This window comes from Mauremys mutica, unplaced genomic scaffold (assembly GCF_020497125.1).
Source record: "Mauremys mutica isolate MM-2020 ecotype Southern unplaced genomic scaffold, ASM2049712v1 000298F_np12_obj, whole genome shotgun sequence".
NCBI classification, from domain to species: Eukaryota; Metazoa; Chordata; order Testudines; family Geoemydidae; genus Mauremys; species Mauremys mutica.
Window position 1 is genome coordinate 645989 of NW_025422903.1, and position 17164 is coordinate 663152.

General features: G+C 63.0%; 1 protein-coding gene across 1 annotated transcript; it reads right to left on the reverse strand.

The window, feature by feature from the left end:
- Positions 1 to 6297: 6297 nt before the first annotated feature.
- Positions 6298 to 16577, reverse strand: TFE3 (transcription factor binding to IGHM enhancer 3). The gene is given in 11 exon segments (XM_045000418.1): positions 6298 to 8538; positions 8808 to 8879; positions 8882 to 8957; positions 9102 to 9177; positions 9497 to 9553; positions 9698 to 9815; positions 10255 to 10356; positions 10640 to 10912; positions 12502 to 12751; positions 13227 to 13340; positions 16290 to 16577. Coding segments are annotated over 11 exon segments (1635 nt in total). The 5' UTR covers positions 16403 to 16577; the 3' UTR covers positions 6298 to 8154.
- Positions 16578 to 17164: the final 587 nt, after the last annotated feature.

The window sequence follows — 17164 nt, forward strand, 5'->3', positions numbered from 1 at the left end:
ATGAAACAAGGAATGAGACAGTGAACAAAACCGTGAAAGAAAGAACAACCCAGCGAGGAAAGGACGAGTGAAGGAGAAAAGCAACGAAGAAATGAAAAGAGAATGAACGGAGAACGGAGGAACAGGAGGAAGGAAAACAGGGAGACTGCATTAAAAACGGATGGAAGTGGGGGAGAGATTGAAAGAGTGAACCCAGGCATCCGGGCCCAACCCCAGGGTGTCAAAACTGTGAAGGAGGAGCAGGAAAACGGGGCAGCTGGACAGAAGGACACCGGATGAGATACAGACAGAAAGCACTCCCCTCGGGGGGCCTTGTGGGGAGCACTGCCCCGCTGATAGGAGGCGGGGCGAACTCCGGCTCCGACCTTCGACAGCCAGGGTGTGAACCCAGGTGTCCGGGCAGAACCCCAGTTTGGGGACCCGCAGTTTGAGGGAGCTGTCCCCGTGCAGTGTTATGTGCGGCTGTTCCTAACCGCCCTGCCCCAGAGGCAGCTGCATCGAAGAATCATAGAACGGGAAGGGACCTCGAGAGGTCGTCTACTCCAGTCCCCCGCACTCATGGCAGGACTAAGTATTATCTAGACCATCCCTGACAGGTGTTTGTCCAACCTGCTCTTAAAAATCCCCAATGATGGAGATTCCACAACCTCCCCAGGCAATTTATTCCAGTGTTTCACCACCCCGACAGTCAGGACGTTTTCCCTAATGTCCAACCTAACCCGCCCTTGCTGCAGTTTAAGCCCGTTGCTTCTTGTCCTGTCCTCAGACGTTAAGAAGAACAATTTATCTCCCTCCTCCTTGTAACGACCTTTTACGTACTTGAAAACTGTTCCCATGTCCCCCCTCAGCCTCCTCTTCTCCAGACTAAACAAACCATCTTCCCTCCTAGCTCATGTTTTCGAGCCCTTTCACCATTTTTTGTCGCTCTTCTCTGGCCTTGCTCTGGTTTGTCCACGTCTTTCCTGAAATGTGGCGCCCAGAACTGGACACAATCCTCCGGCTGAGGCCGTATCAGCGCGGAGCAGAGCGGAAGAATCACTGCTCGCGTCTTGCTTACAACGCTCCTGCTGATACGGCCCAGAAGGACGGTCGCTTTTTTTGCAACAGCGTCACACTGTTGACTCATATTTAGCTTGTGATCCACTGTGACCCCCCCCAGGCCCTTTCCGCAGTGCCCCTTCCTAGGCTGTCATTGCCATTGCGTGTGTGCGACTGATGGTTCCTTCCGAAGGGGAGCACTTTGCATTTACCCTCATTGAATTTCATCCGATTGACTTCAGACCATTTCTCCAGTTTCAAATTCTAACCCTGTCCTGCAACGCACTTGCCACCGCTCCCAGCTCGGTATCGTCCGCACACTTTATCGGTGGACTCTCCACGCCGTTATCTAATCATCGATGAAGATATTGAACGGAACCAGACCCGGAACCGATCCCTGCGGGACCCCACTCGTTATGTCCTCCCAGCCTGACTGAACCACTGATAACTACCCTCTGGGAACGGTTTTCCAACCAGTTTTGTGCCCACCGTACAGTAGCTCCGTCTAGGTTGCTTTTCCCTAGTGCCTTTAGGAGAAGGTGACGCGAGACAGTATCAAAAGCTTTACTAAAGCCTATACCACGTCTGCCGCTTCCTCCCGTCCACAGGGAAAGGTTCAGGTTGGTTTGACACGATTTGTTCTTGACAGATCCACGGGACTGTCACTTATCACCTCATTATCTTCTAGGCGTTTGCAACTCGACTGCTTAATGATTTGCTCCATTATCTTTCCGGGTACAGAAGTGACGCTGTCTGGTCTGTAATTCCCGGGTTCTCCTTCTTCACCTTTTTAGAGCTGGCCACTAGATTTGCCCTTTTCCGGTCATCTGGAATCTCTCCCGTCTTCCAGGCCTTCTCAGAGCTAGTTGCCCGCGGCTCAGCCGTCTCCTCAGGCAGCTCCTTGAGGATCCTAGCAGGCATGTCATCAGCCCTGGTGGCGTGAAGACATCTGACGTGTCTAAGAACGGTTAACTTGTTCTTTCTCTGTTTTCGCCTCTGATCCTACCTCGTTTTCACCGGCGTTCACTACGTCAGCCGGCCGTTCGCCACCGAGACAAAGACGTCATTAGGCACCTCGGTCATTTCCACATTCCCCCCTCACTGAGTAACGGGCCAACCCGGCATCTCAGGTCCTCCGCTATCCCTAGAGGCCAGGCTCTCCAGGTCTCCTCCGGGATCTCGTAGCCTGGCCTAGACAGACACAGGCATCAGGAACCCAGGCATCCTAGCTCCCAGCCCCCCGCCCCCACGCCCCTCCTGCCTCCCTGTCCCCCCTGTTCTAACCACTTCATCCCACTTACCCTCCCCCCAGAGCTGGGGAGAGAACCCAAGAGTCCTGGCTCCACACAAGCGCCTGACTGCCAGGGGAGAGCCCCCCCTGCTCAGCCCCCCACAGCACAGCACCCCTGAGCACCCGGCCCTTCCTCTCAGCCCCCAGCCCTGCTCCCCACAGCACGGTGCCCCCCAGAGCCCAGCCCTGACTGCCAGGGGAGAGCCCCCCCTGCTCAGCCCCCCACAGCACAGCACCCCTGAGCACCCGGCCCTTCCTCTCAGCCCCCAGCCCTGCTCCCCACAGCACGGTGCCCCCCAGAGCCCAGCCCTGACCGGTACCTTGGACAGCTCCTGCGTGTGGGGTGCTGTTCTGGAGCCGGCTGCGGACTTTGTTCCGGAGCTGCGCTGCCACCACCTGCAGGGGGTGACAGGGGGCTAGACGGGGAGGTAGGGCACAGATTCATTCCCCCCATCCGCACACTGACCCCCCCGCTGACCCCCACCTCACCCCCCCCATACAGCTTATCCCCCCTGCCCCTCTTCCTCCCCAGAGGCGGCCAGTTAGGGCAGTCCCAGAGCCAGGCATCCCCAGCTCATTAACCCCTTCCCGGCTCAACTCCCCCCAACTTTCACAACAGGGGTTAGAGCGGGGGGGGCAAAGGGGGGCTGGGAGCCAGGACTCCTGGGTTCTCTCCCAGGCTCTGGGAGGGGAGTGGGGCCTAGTGGTTAGAGCGGGGGCGGAGGGGAGGCGCTGGGGGTCAGTGTTGGCCGGTGCCCCTGCTGGAGGGGATGAGCCGGGCACGAGTTTGCCAGGTTCAGCCCCAGGCCTCAGGGGCCAGCAGCTCTTCCCCACGGGCCCCAGGCTGCAGAAGCCGCTGGGAACAGCCGAGAGGGATGGACTTGTGGGAACCGGGCCCTGCCCTGCTCAGCTCCTTCCTCGCCCCCTGCTCCTGCCCCTCCTCCGCCCCCAGACAATGCCTCTAGCCCCTCCCCCAGCCCCGCCCCTTCTAGCCCCTCCCCACCCCTCTAGCCCCGCCCCAGCACCATCCAACCCCTCCTCCTCTAGCCCCTCCCCCAGCCCCGCCCCTTCTAGCCCCTCCCCCACCCATCTAGCCCCGCCCCAGCACCATCCAACCCCTCCTCCTCTAGCCCCTCCCCCAGCCCCGCCCCTTCTAGCCCCTCCCCACCCCTCTAGCCCCGCCCCAGCACCTTCCAGCCCCGCCTCCTCTAGCCCCTTCCCCAGCTCCCAGCCCCGCCCTTCTAGCCCCTCCCCCAGCTCCCAGCCCCGCCCCTTCTAGCCCCTCCCCACTCCCTCTAGCCCCGCCCCAGCACCTTCCAGCCCCTCCTCCTCTAGCTCCTCCCCAGCCCTGCCCCTTCCAGCCCCGCCCCAGCTCCATCCCCTTCCAGTCCCTCCTCCAGCTCCCCACCCCGCCCCTTCTAGCCCCTCCCCCACCCCTCTAGCCCCACCCCAGCACCTTCCAGCCCCGCCCCTTCTAGCCCCTCCCCCAGCTCCCCGCCCCGCCCCTTCCCGCTCCTCCCCCAGCTCCCCGCCCCTCCCCTTCTCGCCCCTACCACACCCTCTATCACCGCACCTTCCAGGCCCTCCTCCTCTATCACCTCCCCCAGCTCCCAGCCCCGCCCCTTCTAGCCCCGCCCCTTCCAGCCCCTCCTCCTCTAGCCCCTCCCCCAGCTCCCAGCCCCGCCCCTTCTAGCCCCCCCACCCCTTTAGCCCCGCCCCCGCTCCATCCCCTTTTAGCCCCTCCCCCACCCATCTAGCCCCGCCCCAGCACCTTCGAACCCCTCCTCCTCTAGCCCCTCCCCAGCCCCGCCCCTTCCACCCCCACTCCCTCCATCCCCTTCCAGCCCCCTCTCTAGCCCCTCCCCCACCCCCTCTAGCCCCTCCCCCAGCTCCCATCCCCGCCCCTTCTAGACCCCCCCCACCCCCTCTAGCCCCGCCCCAGTTCCATCCCCTTCCAGCCCCTCCCCCTCTAGCCCCTCCCCCCGGCTCCTGCGGGCGCTGAAGCTCCTCCCCCGACAGGGCCCGCCCCCACTTCCGGCCTCGGCCTGTCGGCGGGCAAAAAACACCCCCGCCCCCGCCAGGCCTTTAAAGGCGCGGGTGACTTTACGGGCGGAGCATAGAGTTGCCGGGGAGGGCGAGGGAGAGAGCGTCGGCCGGAAGTAGGGACCATAGAGAGGGGCCTGGCCCGCTGGGGGAAGAGAGTCGCGCCTAGAGGCCGGAGGATCATAGAGAGGCTGGAGGGCGAGGAATAGCCGTCCCCGCCCCCCCTCCTATGAACCGGAAGTTATGACCATAGAGATGGAGAAGCGCAAGCCGGAAAAGGGGAGCGTCGCCAGCAGCACGGCTGTGACTTGAGGACCATGGAAATTTAGCAAGCGCGCGAGAGAGAGCGTCGCCCGCCAGACCGGAAGTGGCGACCATGGAGCCTTAAGGGACAGAGCGTCTCTTGTCAAACCGGAAGCGCGGTGACCATAGTGACGCAGCCAGGGAGCGTCACCTCCTTTGGTCCTCCAAGGGCTCCAGCGCCCCCTCCCCCATCCCAATTAGTGCCACCCCCGGTCAGCCCGAATTAACGATCAGTTAGTGACAGAGCGGGGAGGGGTCTCCCTGGCTGCCCCCACTTCAGACCCACCCAGGCCAATTACTGGAATCCTTCATTAGCACTGATGAGCCAGCCCCAGTTAGCTAATTACCCCCCATTAACGAGAGCCCGGGGTGGGGGTGGGGTCATTAAGGCAGGTGCCTGGGGAGGGGGGGAGGGGGGAGCGCCAGGCTTGATTCATGACCCAGCCAGGGCCAATCAACGCCGCCCAATTAACCCTGGGCTAATTAATGAGGCTGCCGCGCTAATGAGCGGCCAGGGCTGGGGCCGCCCAGTTAAGCCGGGCTAATTGAGGAGGCCACGGTGCTGCCCCCCCCAGATCCTCTATCCACCCATCCCCTCCTGCCTCCCCAGGGTCCCACCTCATCGCCCCCAGGCCCGCTCCCCCCCCCCCCCCATTGCCCCAAGCTCCCTTCCCTGGGCCTGCCCCGCTCCTTGCCTCGTGCCCACGCACCCCCCACCCACGGCACCCCAGGGGTCGTCCCCCTGCCAGGCCGGTCCCGGGGCGTCCCTGCCAGCCCTGGCGGGGGTGCCTCAGCCCTGGAGATGTGCCCGCGTTTCACGCCAGATGCCTGGCTCAGTCGGACTCTCCAGGGCCGAGCAGGAGGGCAGGAGCCCCAGGGGCTCCCTCTCAGAGGCCACGTGGCCGACCCTGGAGGAAGAGCCGAACCCCGGGGAGGGGGGCTGCCCTGCTAATGGGGCTGGGGCACAGCTCGATGGGTCTAGGTGCTGGGGACAAGTCGACGGGCTCAACCCTCCCCGCAAGCCACCCTTGTCGCTCCCAGCCCCGGCCCTCGGAGAATCACCAATTTCCAATGCAAAAGAAGCAGGAGCCTGCGGGTCAGCGGCCAGCGCCCACAAACATGGCCCCAGCGCCCCCCGTAAGCCCCAGAGAGCAAAGGAATCATTACCCCCCCACACACACATCCCAAATCAGACTCTGGATACGGGGCCGTGTTAGAAAATCATCGGCAGCCTGGGTTTATTTATAAGCATCTCAGAGCGAATATTTATTTCCATGTCTCGGTACAAAACTGGGGAGAGGGGTACGGGGGGAGTTGGGGTAGAGCCAGCCCCCCCAAAATGTAATAGAGCTCTCACCCCCCACCAGAAGGCTGCTGGTCCCCTTTATTGCACCCCACTAGCCATAGCTCCCCCAGCCCCCCTTCTTCAACCAAGCCCCCCATTTTCTGTAACCTCCCCTTCATTCCCTCCATGCAACCCAGCCCCCAAAGCTTCGCTACGCAAAGCACCCCCCCAAATCTCCCCCTCCTATTTTCAGACATGCCTTCTCCTCCCCCATATCCCCCCACAAACTACCCCCCTTCCCATCGCTAGAGGGGACAGGCCCTGTGCCCCATTCCCACTCCCCTGAGCCAGCCAGTGCCCTACCCTGGGGCCAGATGGGAGCTGGTGCCCCCTAGAGGGGACAGGCCCCATGCCCCATTTCCTGCCCCCCTGAGCCAGCCAGCCCACTGCACTGGGGCTGGAGGGGAGCTGATGCCCCCTAGAGGGGAAATTAAGGGGGATCCTTCATGCCTGTGGGGGTTGGTGGTGGTGGGCTGGGCAGGGAGTATGGAAAGGCAAATGAGAATCCCCTGAACCCCAGATTTGTATGGGCCAGGAAAGGGTTATAATTTTCTCTTAAAAAAAATAGGATTTGTATAAAATAAAAGCATTTAAAAAAATTCCCTCCCACCGTGTCCCTCCAAAATCTGCATGAGTCCCCCACAAGACATAGACCCCCCAAAAACACTCTCACCCTTATTTAGGGGACATATACACAATGGGGCTATGGAAAGGACAGGACTCAACAGTGACTCCCCCTGCTCGTGTGTGTTTTTGGGGTGCCACACTTTTGGGGGGCCATGGAAGGTTAGAGCCCGTGAGTCACTCCTCCAAATGTCACCCCAAAATAGCAGCCAATTTGGGGGAGATAAATGTGGGTGTTTGACATTTTTATGCACCCCCCCCAAAAGAGAGGACCCCATTAGTAGTTGATCCCCAAGGTTTGCAGGATTTGGCTTACAGCTATTTCATTCCCTCTGTACCCCATTTTCTGAAGGAGCACCTCTTTTTATTCCCTCAGTAGAGCAGATTTTGGGGTGCATTTGGGTGAGGACACCCCATAGCTAGACACCCCAGGAGTACAAGTTTGGGGGTACACCTGTTTTATCCAAGGGACCCCTCATACATAGCCCTCCTCCATGAAGCAGATTTTGGGAGTACACCGTCAGAAGAAGGGGGAAATGTATTGGAAGAAGCCGGAAATAGGGACACCCCCATCCCAAAATTGGGGTGGACAGCCCCCTTGGGAATGAGCTGACACCCACTGGTTTGGAGGGGCCGTTTGGGGGCCAATCAGCTCCCTCCCCCAATGGCCACACCCCAATTTTGTCCCTCTTGGGTTCACAGTGTGGGCTCGGACGAACCCCGATATTAACACAGCTGTGGGGAATAGCTCCTTTTGGGGGCTCCCCCAATCACAAGCACCCCCACATACACAGCCTGTTAGGGAGAGGCCACGGGGCCCCCTGACCCTCAAGTAGGCTGCAGGGAGGGGTCCCCTGATGCTCCACAATCAAGGTTGGGGGGGGAAGGGAGGGGTAGTTTAGGGGAGGCGTGTGCGTGGGGGAGAGGGGGATGTGGGGCGTTATCCATTAAGGAAGAGAACAAATGGGGAGGGGGAAGAGTGTGAAAGGAAGGGGCGGAGCCTGTCAAAAAGGGGTGTGGACTGCAAATAAGAGGTGGGGCCTATGTAAAAGGGGTGTGGTCTGGAGAGGGCAGGGCTTCCACATGTGGGGGGGGACTAGAAAAGGGGTGGAGCTTGGGAACACACAAGGGGCGGGGCCTACACAACAGGGCGGAGAGGGAGGGTAAAAGGGGCAGAGTCTGAAACTCTGAGGCCCAGTCCCTGCTGCTGAAAGGGGTGGAGCCTATGTGATGGGGAGGGGCTTGAGGAGGGGGTGGAGCTTTTGGAACTCTGGCGCTGTGCACAGACAGCTGGGGCAGGGCCTATACAATGGGGTGGAGCTTGAGCTGAGAGGGAGGGGCTTACGAGCCTGGGGCGCAGCCCATGGAGCGAAAGTGGAGAGAAAGGGAGGAGCTTGCGGAGCCTATAAAAGAGGGGGGCGGAGCCTGAAGACAGCCAGGGGGTGGAGCCCGATGGGATTAGAGGTGTGGCTCCCCTGGCTCCTCCCACCCCAGAGGGGCGGGACCAGGATCAGGAATCCTCCTCCATGCTGAAGCTGCTGCGGCGGCTGGAGCCTTTGGAGGCGCCGGGGGAGAGGGACGAGAGCAGGGGGTCGGAGGCCCCCAGGGGCGACAGGGGCCCCCCGTCCTCCATGAGAATGTCCTCCAGGCCCCCATCAACCCCCAGCCCCAGGGGGAAGCCCAGCCCGGCGTCCCCCAGCTCCTCCGAGGGGAAGGCCAGGTCCAGGAGGCAGGTGGCGGAAGAAGCGGGAGCCGGGGCGCAGGAGGGGCCCCCCAGGAATGGAGGGGGTCCGGGGCCCTCCGGCTTGGCACCCTCCCCAGAGCCCCCCAGGGGCAGTAGCCCTGCCGGCGAGGTGAGGGGCAAGCCGTGCAGCTGGGCTTGCATCTCCAGTTCCTGCAGGGGGAGAAAAGGGGTGGTTGGCAGACCGCCCCCTGCTGAGCCCCCCACTGATCCACCCCACTCCCCACCCTCATTGTGCCCCCCCCAGTGCCTGGCCCCGCCTGCCAGGGGAGGGCACCCCCTGCCCAGCCCCACCTGCCAGGGGAGAGCACCCCTTGCCCAGCCCCACAGAGCCCCCTGCAGCACAGCACCCCCAGAGCGCCCAGCCCCACCTGCCAGGGGAGGGCACCCCCTGCCCAGCCCCACAGCGCCCCCTGGCTGACCTGCACCCGGAGCTGCAGGCTGCGGTTCGCTTGCTCCAGCTTGCGCTGTCTCAGCTCCATCTCCTTGGAGCGCGCTGCTGCTCCTTCTGCAGCTTGCGGATGTAATCCACGGAGGCCTTCAGGATCGTTCCTTTGTTCCAGCGCATCTCCCTGGGGGCAGAAAAGGAGCAGAGGGGCTGGGAGCCAGGACTCCTGGGTTCTCTCCCTGGCTCTGGGAGGGGAGTGGGGTCTAGTGGTTAGAGCAGGGGGGGCCGGGCCCCCACCCCCACCCACCCCTGTCCCACACACACTTACGGGTCATTGGATTTGGGAATGAGGGTTCCCAGCTCCTTGATTCGGTCGTTGATGTTGAAGCGTCTGCGTCTTTCAACTGCAGAGGGAGAAATTGCGGCTCAGATGCCTTGGGCCCAGCCAGCCCGGGGTCCCCCCCACCCATCGTCCAGCCCCCAATTCCTGCCACTCACCCCTCCACGATTAACATCCAGGGATCCCTAAATCTCTTCATCTGCGTCATGTGGCTGGGAGTTCCCCTGGCCAACGTCAGCGCGATTTCTCATTCCAGTGTGACCCACCTCCCCTCTTGGGTGTAATGGGAGGGGGGGTCCTGTGACTTCCCCCCTCAAATATCCATGCCCCCCCCAACTGCAGCCCCTCAAGAAGACTCTACCCACTGCGGGGGGGACACTCACTCAGGTTGTGATTGTCTTTCTTCTGCCTCTCCTTCATCAGCGCTTTGGCTTCATTCTCTGTAACCAGGGAAGAAGGGAGTGTATCAGCGGGACAGACGGACGGGGGTCTGGAAAGACACAGCACCAACCACTGGGGAAGGGGGGGGGAGAGTGCCCCCTGCCATGCCCCCCCCCCCACCGCCACTTCCCAGCATTGGGTACCTGACATCTCTGTCTTGATGTTGGGCAGGTCGGCGGGGCAGGAGTTGCTGACCGGGACGGTTGGGTCCGGGAGCCCCGGGCTGCTATAAATCTCCAGCAGGTTCCCGGCCACCGGCAGCTGCGCAGGAGACAAGGGGTTAAAATTCATGGTGGGGCAGTGACGCCTCCTGGCCTATGGGGGCGCTGTCTGGCCTGGCCACTACCTTGCAGGATGCCTTAAAGGGGCGGCGCCTTACAGGGGCAATGGCCCATCTTGGCAGGGATGGTCCCGCCCACCCAGGCGCCCTTAAAGGGGTGGAGCCTCAGTTGGCCGCCACCCCCAGTCGGCCTTAAAGGGGCAGAGTCCAAACCCACCCCTGTCCGCCTTAAAGGGGCGGAGGCTCAGGCAGCCGCCACACTTAGCCAGGGTTAAAGGGGCAGCGCGCTTGGTTGCCCTTAAAGGCGCAGAGTACAAGCCAGCCACCACCTCCCAGTCACCCTTAAAGGGACGGCGTTCCCTGTCCTACCACCCCAGCTGCGATCTGCGAGGGGCCCCCCCCGACCCTGCCCCCCATTACCGTGCTGGGCAGCTGCAGCCCCCCGTCCACGGACATGTAGTTCAGCATCTCGTCATTGTAGCTGGACTCCAGGCTGATGATCTCATCGATGACATCATCGATCTGGGGAGGGAGGGGTCATTAGATATGTTTCCCGGGGTAGACGGGAAAGTGGGTGTCCCTGTCCCCCGTCCCCCCGCAGCGTGCAGGGAGCGGGGTAGGTTGGGAGAGGCGGGAGAGGGGCTGGATGGGGAGCAGGGATTTGGGGCAGGGGCACAGAGTGGGGAAGGGAAGGGGGCTGGGGGAATGGGGGCCCGGAGGGGGGAGGGAGTTTGGGGGGGAATGGGGGAGCAGAGGGGCTGGATGGGGAGCAGGGATTCAGGGCGGAGGGGGGGACCCCACTCACCTCCTTCTCCGAGTTGGAGCCGATGTGCAGCATGGCCATGGGGCTGTTGGGGGCGCTGCCGGGGCCCGAGGCGGGCTGCTGCCGGGGGGGCAGGCTGTGGGGCTCGGGGGCCGAGGCAGCCTGGGGGGAGCGGGCGGGGGCCCCGGGGCTGGAGCCGGCCACGGCCTGGGCGGCCAGCTTGTTGCCCATGGTGGTGGAGAGGTATTGCTTGACCTGCTGCCGCTGGGCCGCCTGGATGTGGTACCGAGTCGGGTTCTCCAGGTGGGTCTGGACCTGGGGGGGCAGAACAGGGGCCGTTAGGGGTGAGTCCCCCCTGCCCCCCCCTTCCCAGCCGGCCAGCCCCTGAATGCCAGCTGGGGCCCCCTGGAGATGATACTAAACTACTCAAGATAGTTAAGACCAAAGCAGATTGTGAAGAACTTCAAAAAGATCTCACAAAACTAAGTGATTGGGCAACAAAATGGCAAATGAAATTTAATGTGGATAAATGTAAAGTAATGCACATTGGAAAAAATAACCCCAACTATACATACAACATGATGGGGGCTAATTTAGCTACAACGAGTCAGGAAAAAGATCTTGGAGTTATCGTGGATAGTTCTCTGAAGATGTCCACGCAGTGTGCAGAGGCGGTCAAAAAAGCAAACTGGATGTTAGGAATCATTAAAAAGGGGATAGAGAATAAGACTGAGAATATATTATTGCCCTTATATAAATCCATGGTACGCCCACATCTCGAATACTGTGTACAGATGTGGTCTCCTCACCTCAAAAAAGATATTCTAGCACTAGAAAAGGTTCAGAAAAGGGCAACTAAAATGATTAGGGGTTTGGAGAGGGTCCCATACGAGGAAAGATTCAAGAGGCTAGGACTCTTCAGTTTGGAAAAGAGAAGACTAAGGGGGGATAGGATAGAGGTCTATAAAATCATGAGTGATGTTGAGAAAGTGGATAAGGAAAAGTTATTTACTTATTCCCATAATACAAGAACTAGGGGTCACCAAATGAAATTAATAGGCAGCAGGTTTAAAACAAATAAAAGGAAGTTCTTCTTCACGCAGCGCACAGTCAACTTGTGGAACTCCTTACCTGAGGAGTTTGTGAAGGCTGGGACTATAACAATGTTTAAAAGGGGACTGGATAAATTCATGGTGGCTAAGTCCATAAATGGCTATTAGCCAGGCTGGGTAAGGAATGGTGTCCCTAGCCTCTGTTCGTCAGAGGATGGAGATGGATGGCAGGAGAGAGATCACTTGATCATTGCCTGTTAGGTTCACTCCCTCTGGGGCACCTGGCATTGGCCACTGTCGGTGGACAGATACTGGGCTAGATGGACCTTTGGTCTGACCCGGTACGGCCTTTCTTATGTTCTTATGTTATGTTCTTATGAGGGGACAGGCCCCTGCCCCATTCCCCACCCCCCTGAGCCAGCCAGTCCCCGCCCTGGGGCCAGGTGGGAGCCAGTGCCCCCTAGAGGGGACAGGCCCCTGCCCCATTCCCCGCCCCCCTGAGCCAGCCAGTCCCTGCCCTGGGGCCGGGTGGGAGCCGGCGCCCCCTAGAGGGGACAGACCCCTGCCCCATTCCCCACCCCCCTGAGCCAGCCAGTCCCCGCCCTGGGGCCGGGTGGGAGCCGGTGCCCCCTAGAGGGGACAGGCCCCTGCCCCATTCCCGCCCCCCGAGCCAGGCAGTCCCCGCCATGGGGCTGATGGGAGCCGGCACCCCCCAGAGGGGACAGGCCCCTGCCCCATTCCCGCCCCCCTGAGCCGGGCAGTCCCCGCCATGGGGCTGATGGGAGCCGGCGCCCCGTAGAGGGGACAGGCCCCATTCCCCACCCCATTCCCCGCAGGGCCCCGGGCTCTCACCTTCAGCACCTCCACCGGGACCTGGGCGGAGGGGCGGGGCAGGGGGCTGCTGACGGAGATGGCCGGAGTGGGGGGCGCGGAGTTGGGGGGCAGGAACTGGGCCGCCTGCTGCTGCTCCCGCCGCTCCTGCTCCTGGGTCTGCGCCCGCATCAGCTGCTGCCGCAGCAGCACCCGCGACGACGACATGCTGGGGCCGGGGGGGTCCCCTGGGGCTGGGGGGGCCGGCGGCTGCAGGGGGGCGGCCGGGGGGCTGGGAGAGACAGACAGGGTTAGAGACATGGGGGGGGCCATGTGCAGAATCCTGCCCCTCCCCCCGTACAGCCCCCCAAATCCTCCCCAGCCCCCCAAATCCTCCCCCCACCCGTCCCTGTACGCCCCCCCCCATTTCCTGCTCCCTGTCCATGCCCCCTCCCACCCCCATTGTCCACCGGCAAATATCGAAGACGACTAAAGGCGGCCATCTTGGATTTAGTCCATGGGGGCGCTGGGGCCAATTTGGGGGTGGGGACTTTTAAAATTGGGGTGAGGGGGCCCTTTGCTCCCTCACTCCCCTTCTCCGCCCCCTGGCGGTCAGAGCCTGGGGTGGGAGGCTGCCCCAGGGAATGGCCCCCTGCCCCCCAGCCGCCATCTGGCATTGGGGTCCTTGCATCCCCATGGGGTTTGCGGGATGTGGGGTGACAGGAGAGGGGCCCTACTAAGAGCCGCCCCAAAGATGGCCGCCTTACCTCCCGGAGATGGGCTGGCTTTTCAGCTCGTAGAAGTTGTCCCCGGCCAAGGAGAAGACGTTCTCTAAGTCAATGTCCGCGACGATGCCCGACTCGGGGAGCAAAGACTCGAGGCTGGGGGAGGGTGGGGGAGACAGGGCGAGCGTGAATCCTCGTGCACGGCGCTCGTGCAAATTTCTCATGGCGCATCCTCTCCCCGCCCCCTCGTGCCTCCCCGGTAGACAAGAGTTGGCCTTGGGCGTTGGCCATGGGCATTGGCCATGGGCATCATTGTCATGAGGGACTCGCGAGCGCCCCCCAGTGGCTGGTCCCCGCCACTAGACGCCTCCCCACCCCCTGCCCATTCTTGCACCAGGCCCTAGGGTGACAACGGGTAGGAGGCAGGGGTAACCCCCCAGACACACCGGGGTGGGGGGGACACTTCCTGGTTTGAGATTGACCCAGAGAGGGAGACCCAAGGTGATGGGGTTGTGGGGACCCTGAAATGGCAGCTATGGGGGGGTGTCCCCAACGCAGATGGGGGGAGCAGGGTTAACCATCATGGGAACGCATCACAACCCCCCATCCCCCAACACACCCCACCTCAGAACACACAACCCCAGATGCAACCTCTACTACACACACACCACCACAATACACAGCCACAACACACAACCCCAGACGCAACCCCCACTACCCACCCCACCCAAACACACAACCTACCATCCCCCAACAGACCCCACAACACAATACACAACCTCATAAACAACCTCCCCAACACACATACCACCAGTATACACAGCCACCCTGACAAACACACAACCCCCCCACCCCACCCCTCTTGGGCCCAGAATGTGGTTCCTGGCCTGCGGCCCAAGGGGAGCAGATACTGGGGTGATCTGTGGGGGACATGGGGGCTAGTGGTTAGAGCAGGGGGGGATAGGAGTCAGGACTCCTGGGTTCTCTCCCCGGCGCTGGAAGGGGAGTGGGGTGTAGTGGTCGGAAGGGTGGGGCTCGGAGCCAGGACTCCTGGGTTCTCTCCCTGGCTAGGGGAGTGGGGTCTGGTGGGGGCAGGGGGCTGGGAGCCAGGACTCCTGGGTTCTATCCAGGGGTGCTGGAGCAATTTTTATGGGGGGGGGTGGAATTGAGGGGGGGATGTCTTGACCCCAGATACATACACAGACCTTTGGAGGGGTCTCTGCAGACACCCTGCCCCTCCCCACCCCCATCTCAAGCCCCAAAACACCCCAGCTGGGGATGGAGTCCAAAGGGTTTTGGGAGTTTCCTTTGGGGGGTAAAATACCCCCCCCAACACACACACCTGGAAATTGCAATGATGGGAGTTACACCCGCTTCTGCTGTCAATATGACATGGTGCAGGGGGCTGCAGGTCGGGAGTGAGGGGCACCAGCAGATGGGGGCGTGGGGGAGGACTGGGCTTCCCAGTGGCGGAAGGAAATTGAATGGCCGGGAAAGACGCGGACTCAGCAGCTGGAGGGGAAGTGACAGAGACGGGGGGGGGGGGTCAGCTCAGCTCCAGGCTGCCTTGGGAGGGGTCAGGGGGCTCCCCCCGGGTGTTGGTCCCGGTTCTCCTGGAAGGTGAAGTTCCCGCCCTCCCCTTCATTGGAGCTTTGTCTGAAATCTAACCGCTCCCCCCCCCCCCGCAACAACCTTTTCCACTGCACTCCCCCCCCCCCCAGCAGAGTGTCTGGGGTCTCCCCCCGGCTCTGGGAGGGGAGTGGGGTCTAGTGGTTAGAGCAGGGGGGGCTGGGAGCCAGGACTCCTGGGTTCTCTCCCCAGATCTGGAAGGGGAGTGAGGTCTAGTGGTTAGAGCTGGGGGGGCTGGGAGACAGGACTCCTGGGTTCTCTCCCCAGCTCTGGGAGGGAAGTGAGGGCTGGTGGTTAGAGCAGGGGGGACTGGGAGCCAGGACTCCTGGGTTCTCTCCCCGGCTCTGGGAGGGGAGTGAGGTCTAGTGGTTAGAGCTGGGGGGGCTGGGAGACAGGACTCCTGGGTTCTCTCCCGGCTCTGGGAGGGGAGTGAGGTCTAGTGGTTAGAGCTGGGGGGACTGGGAGCCAGGACTCCTGGGTTCTCTCCCCAGCTCTGGGAGGGAAGTGAGGGCTGGTGGTTAGAGCGGGGGGTCTGGTTCCAGGCCTCCCCCCAACTCGCTGAGTGACCTTCAGTGACTAGTCCCCTTGTGGCCCCCTCGCCGGCTCCAGCCTCTAGGGATCATTAACCAAACCCTGGAGCCCGGGGGTCTGGGTCAGGAGGGGCCAGAAATGTCCATAGAGCAGGGTTGGGGGAGGGGGGCTCTGTTACAGCAAACCCGTGAGCGGGGAGAGAACCCAGGAGTCCTGGCTCCACCCCCCCTGCTCTAACCACTAGGCCCCACTCCTAGCTCCAAATGCAGCCAGCGACCAAGGCCCCCCCCTGGACAGATGCTCTCATGCCAGCAGCAACCCCTGGTGCTCAGACGGTGCCAGGGGCACTGAGACCCCGCCACGTCCCCGGGCACCAGCCAGGGCTGCCCCCCCCAGCTCTGCCGGTGCCCCTCACTCCCGACCCGCAGCCCCCTGTCCCCCCCCAGTTCTGCCGGTGCCCCTCACTCCCGACCCGCAGCCCCCTGCCCCCCCGCCAGCTCTGCCGGTGCCCCTCACTCCCGACCCGCAGCCCCCTGCCCCCCCCAGTTCTGCCGGTGCCCCTCACTCCCGACCCGCAGCCCCCTGCCCCCCAGCTCTGCCGGTGCCCCTCACTCCCGACCCGCAGCCCCCTGCCCCCCCCCCGCAGCTCTGCCGGTGCCCCTCACTCCCGACCCGCAGCCCCCTGGAGGTGGAGACCGAGGGGGAATCTAGTGACATGTGTGTCTGTGGCGGGGTCTGTTCCCTAGAAATTGGGGCTGGGGGGGGCGGACTGGGCCGTTTGGGGCAGGAGCTGGGGCCGGGGGGTGAGTGGCTGGCGGAAGTGGGGAGCAGATGCTGGAGGGGTACGGAAGGAGGGGGGGAGGGGACCCCAGAGGGGAAGGGGGGTCCGTGGGGGAAGGGGGACTCCAGCAGACAGGGGGTCCCGGGGGTCTCTGCCCCCCTCACCTCAGCACCTGGACGGCCTCGGCCGTGCGGGGTCCCTCTAGCAGGACGTAGACGGTCGGGGGGCCCCGCTGGGGGTCGGAATCCCGGGCCCCCTGCCCCGCCCCATGCGACATCCTCCCCCCCCCCCCCGCAGGGCTCCCGGCCCGGGGGGGCGAGCGGGGCTCCCGGCTGGACGGGTCCTGCCCCGGGGGGGCGCTGGGCCTCGGGCGGGGCTGCGGGCGGCTGCTGGCTCTGGTGCGGGACCCCCCGAGCCCCGATCGCGGCCGATAAACACCCGGCCGGAGAGTTATTGCCTCATCCCTGGCTGGAGGGGGGGGGCCGCCAAGGGAAATGACGTCACGTCGGGAAACACCCCCCAGCCCGGGGGGGTGCCAGGGGGGCATTTGACACACGAACAGTTGGTGCCCCACACTCCCGACCCGCAGCCCCCTGCTCGCCCAGCCCTGGGCTCCCCCCCGCGCCTCTCACTCCCAACCCAGCCCCCCCAAACTCTGCCGGTGCCCCTCACCCCAACCTGGGCTCCCCCCTCCCAGCTCTGCTGGTGCCCCTCACTCCCGACCCGCAGCCCCCTGCTCGCCCAACCCTGGGATCCCCCCCACATCCCATCTCAGCCCTGTTGGTGCCCCTCAGTCCCGACCTGCCGCCCCTGCCAGCCCTGTCCTGCCCTCCCCCAGCCCTGCCAGGGCCCCTCACTCCCCACCCGCTGGGGCCCCTAGATCTGTGCGGGGAACAGTCGTGGGTGCAGTTCCAGGGTTGGCCAGCAGGGGTTGCTCTTACCAGACCCGGACTTGCCCCGGCCCTGGGGGGTCAGAGGCCCCCCCGGGTTCTGACTGGGGTCACCTGGGGCGCACGTGGATTTTCGGGGGTCCCACCCG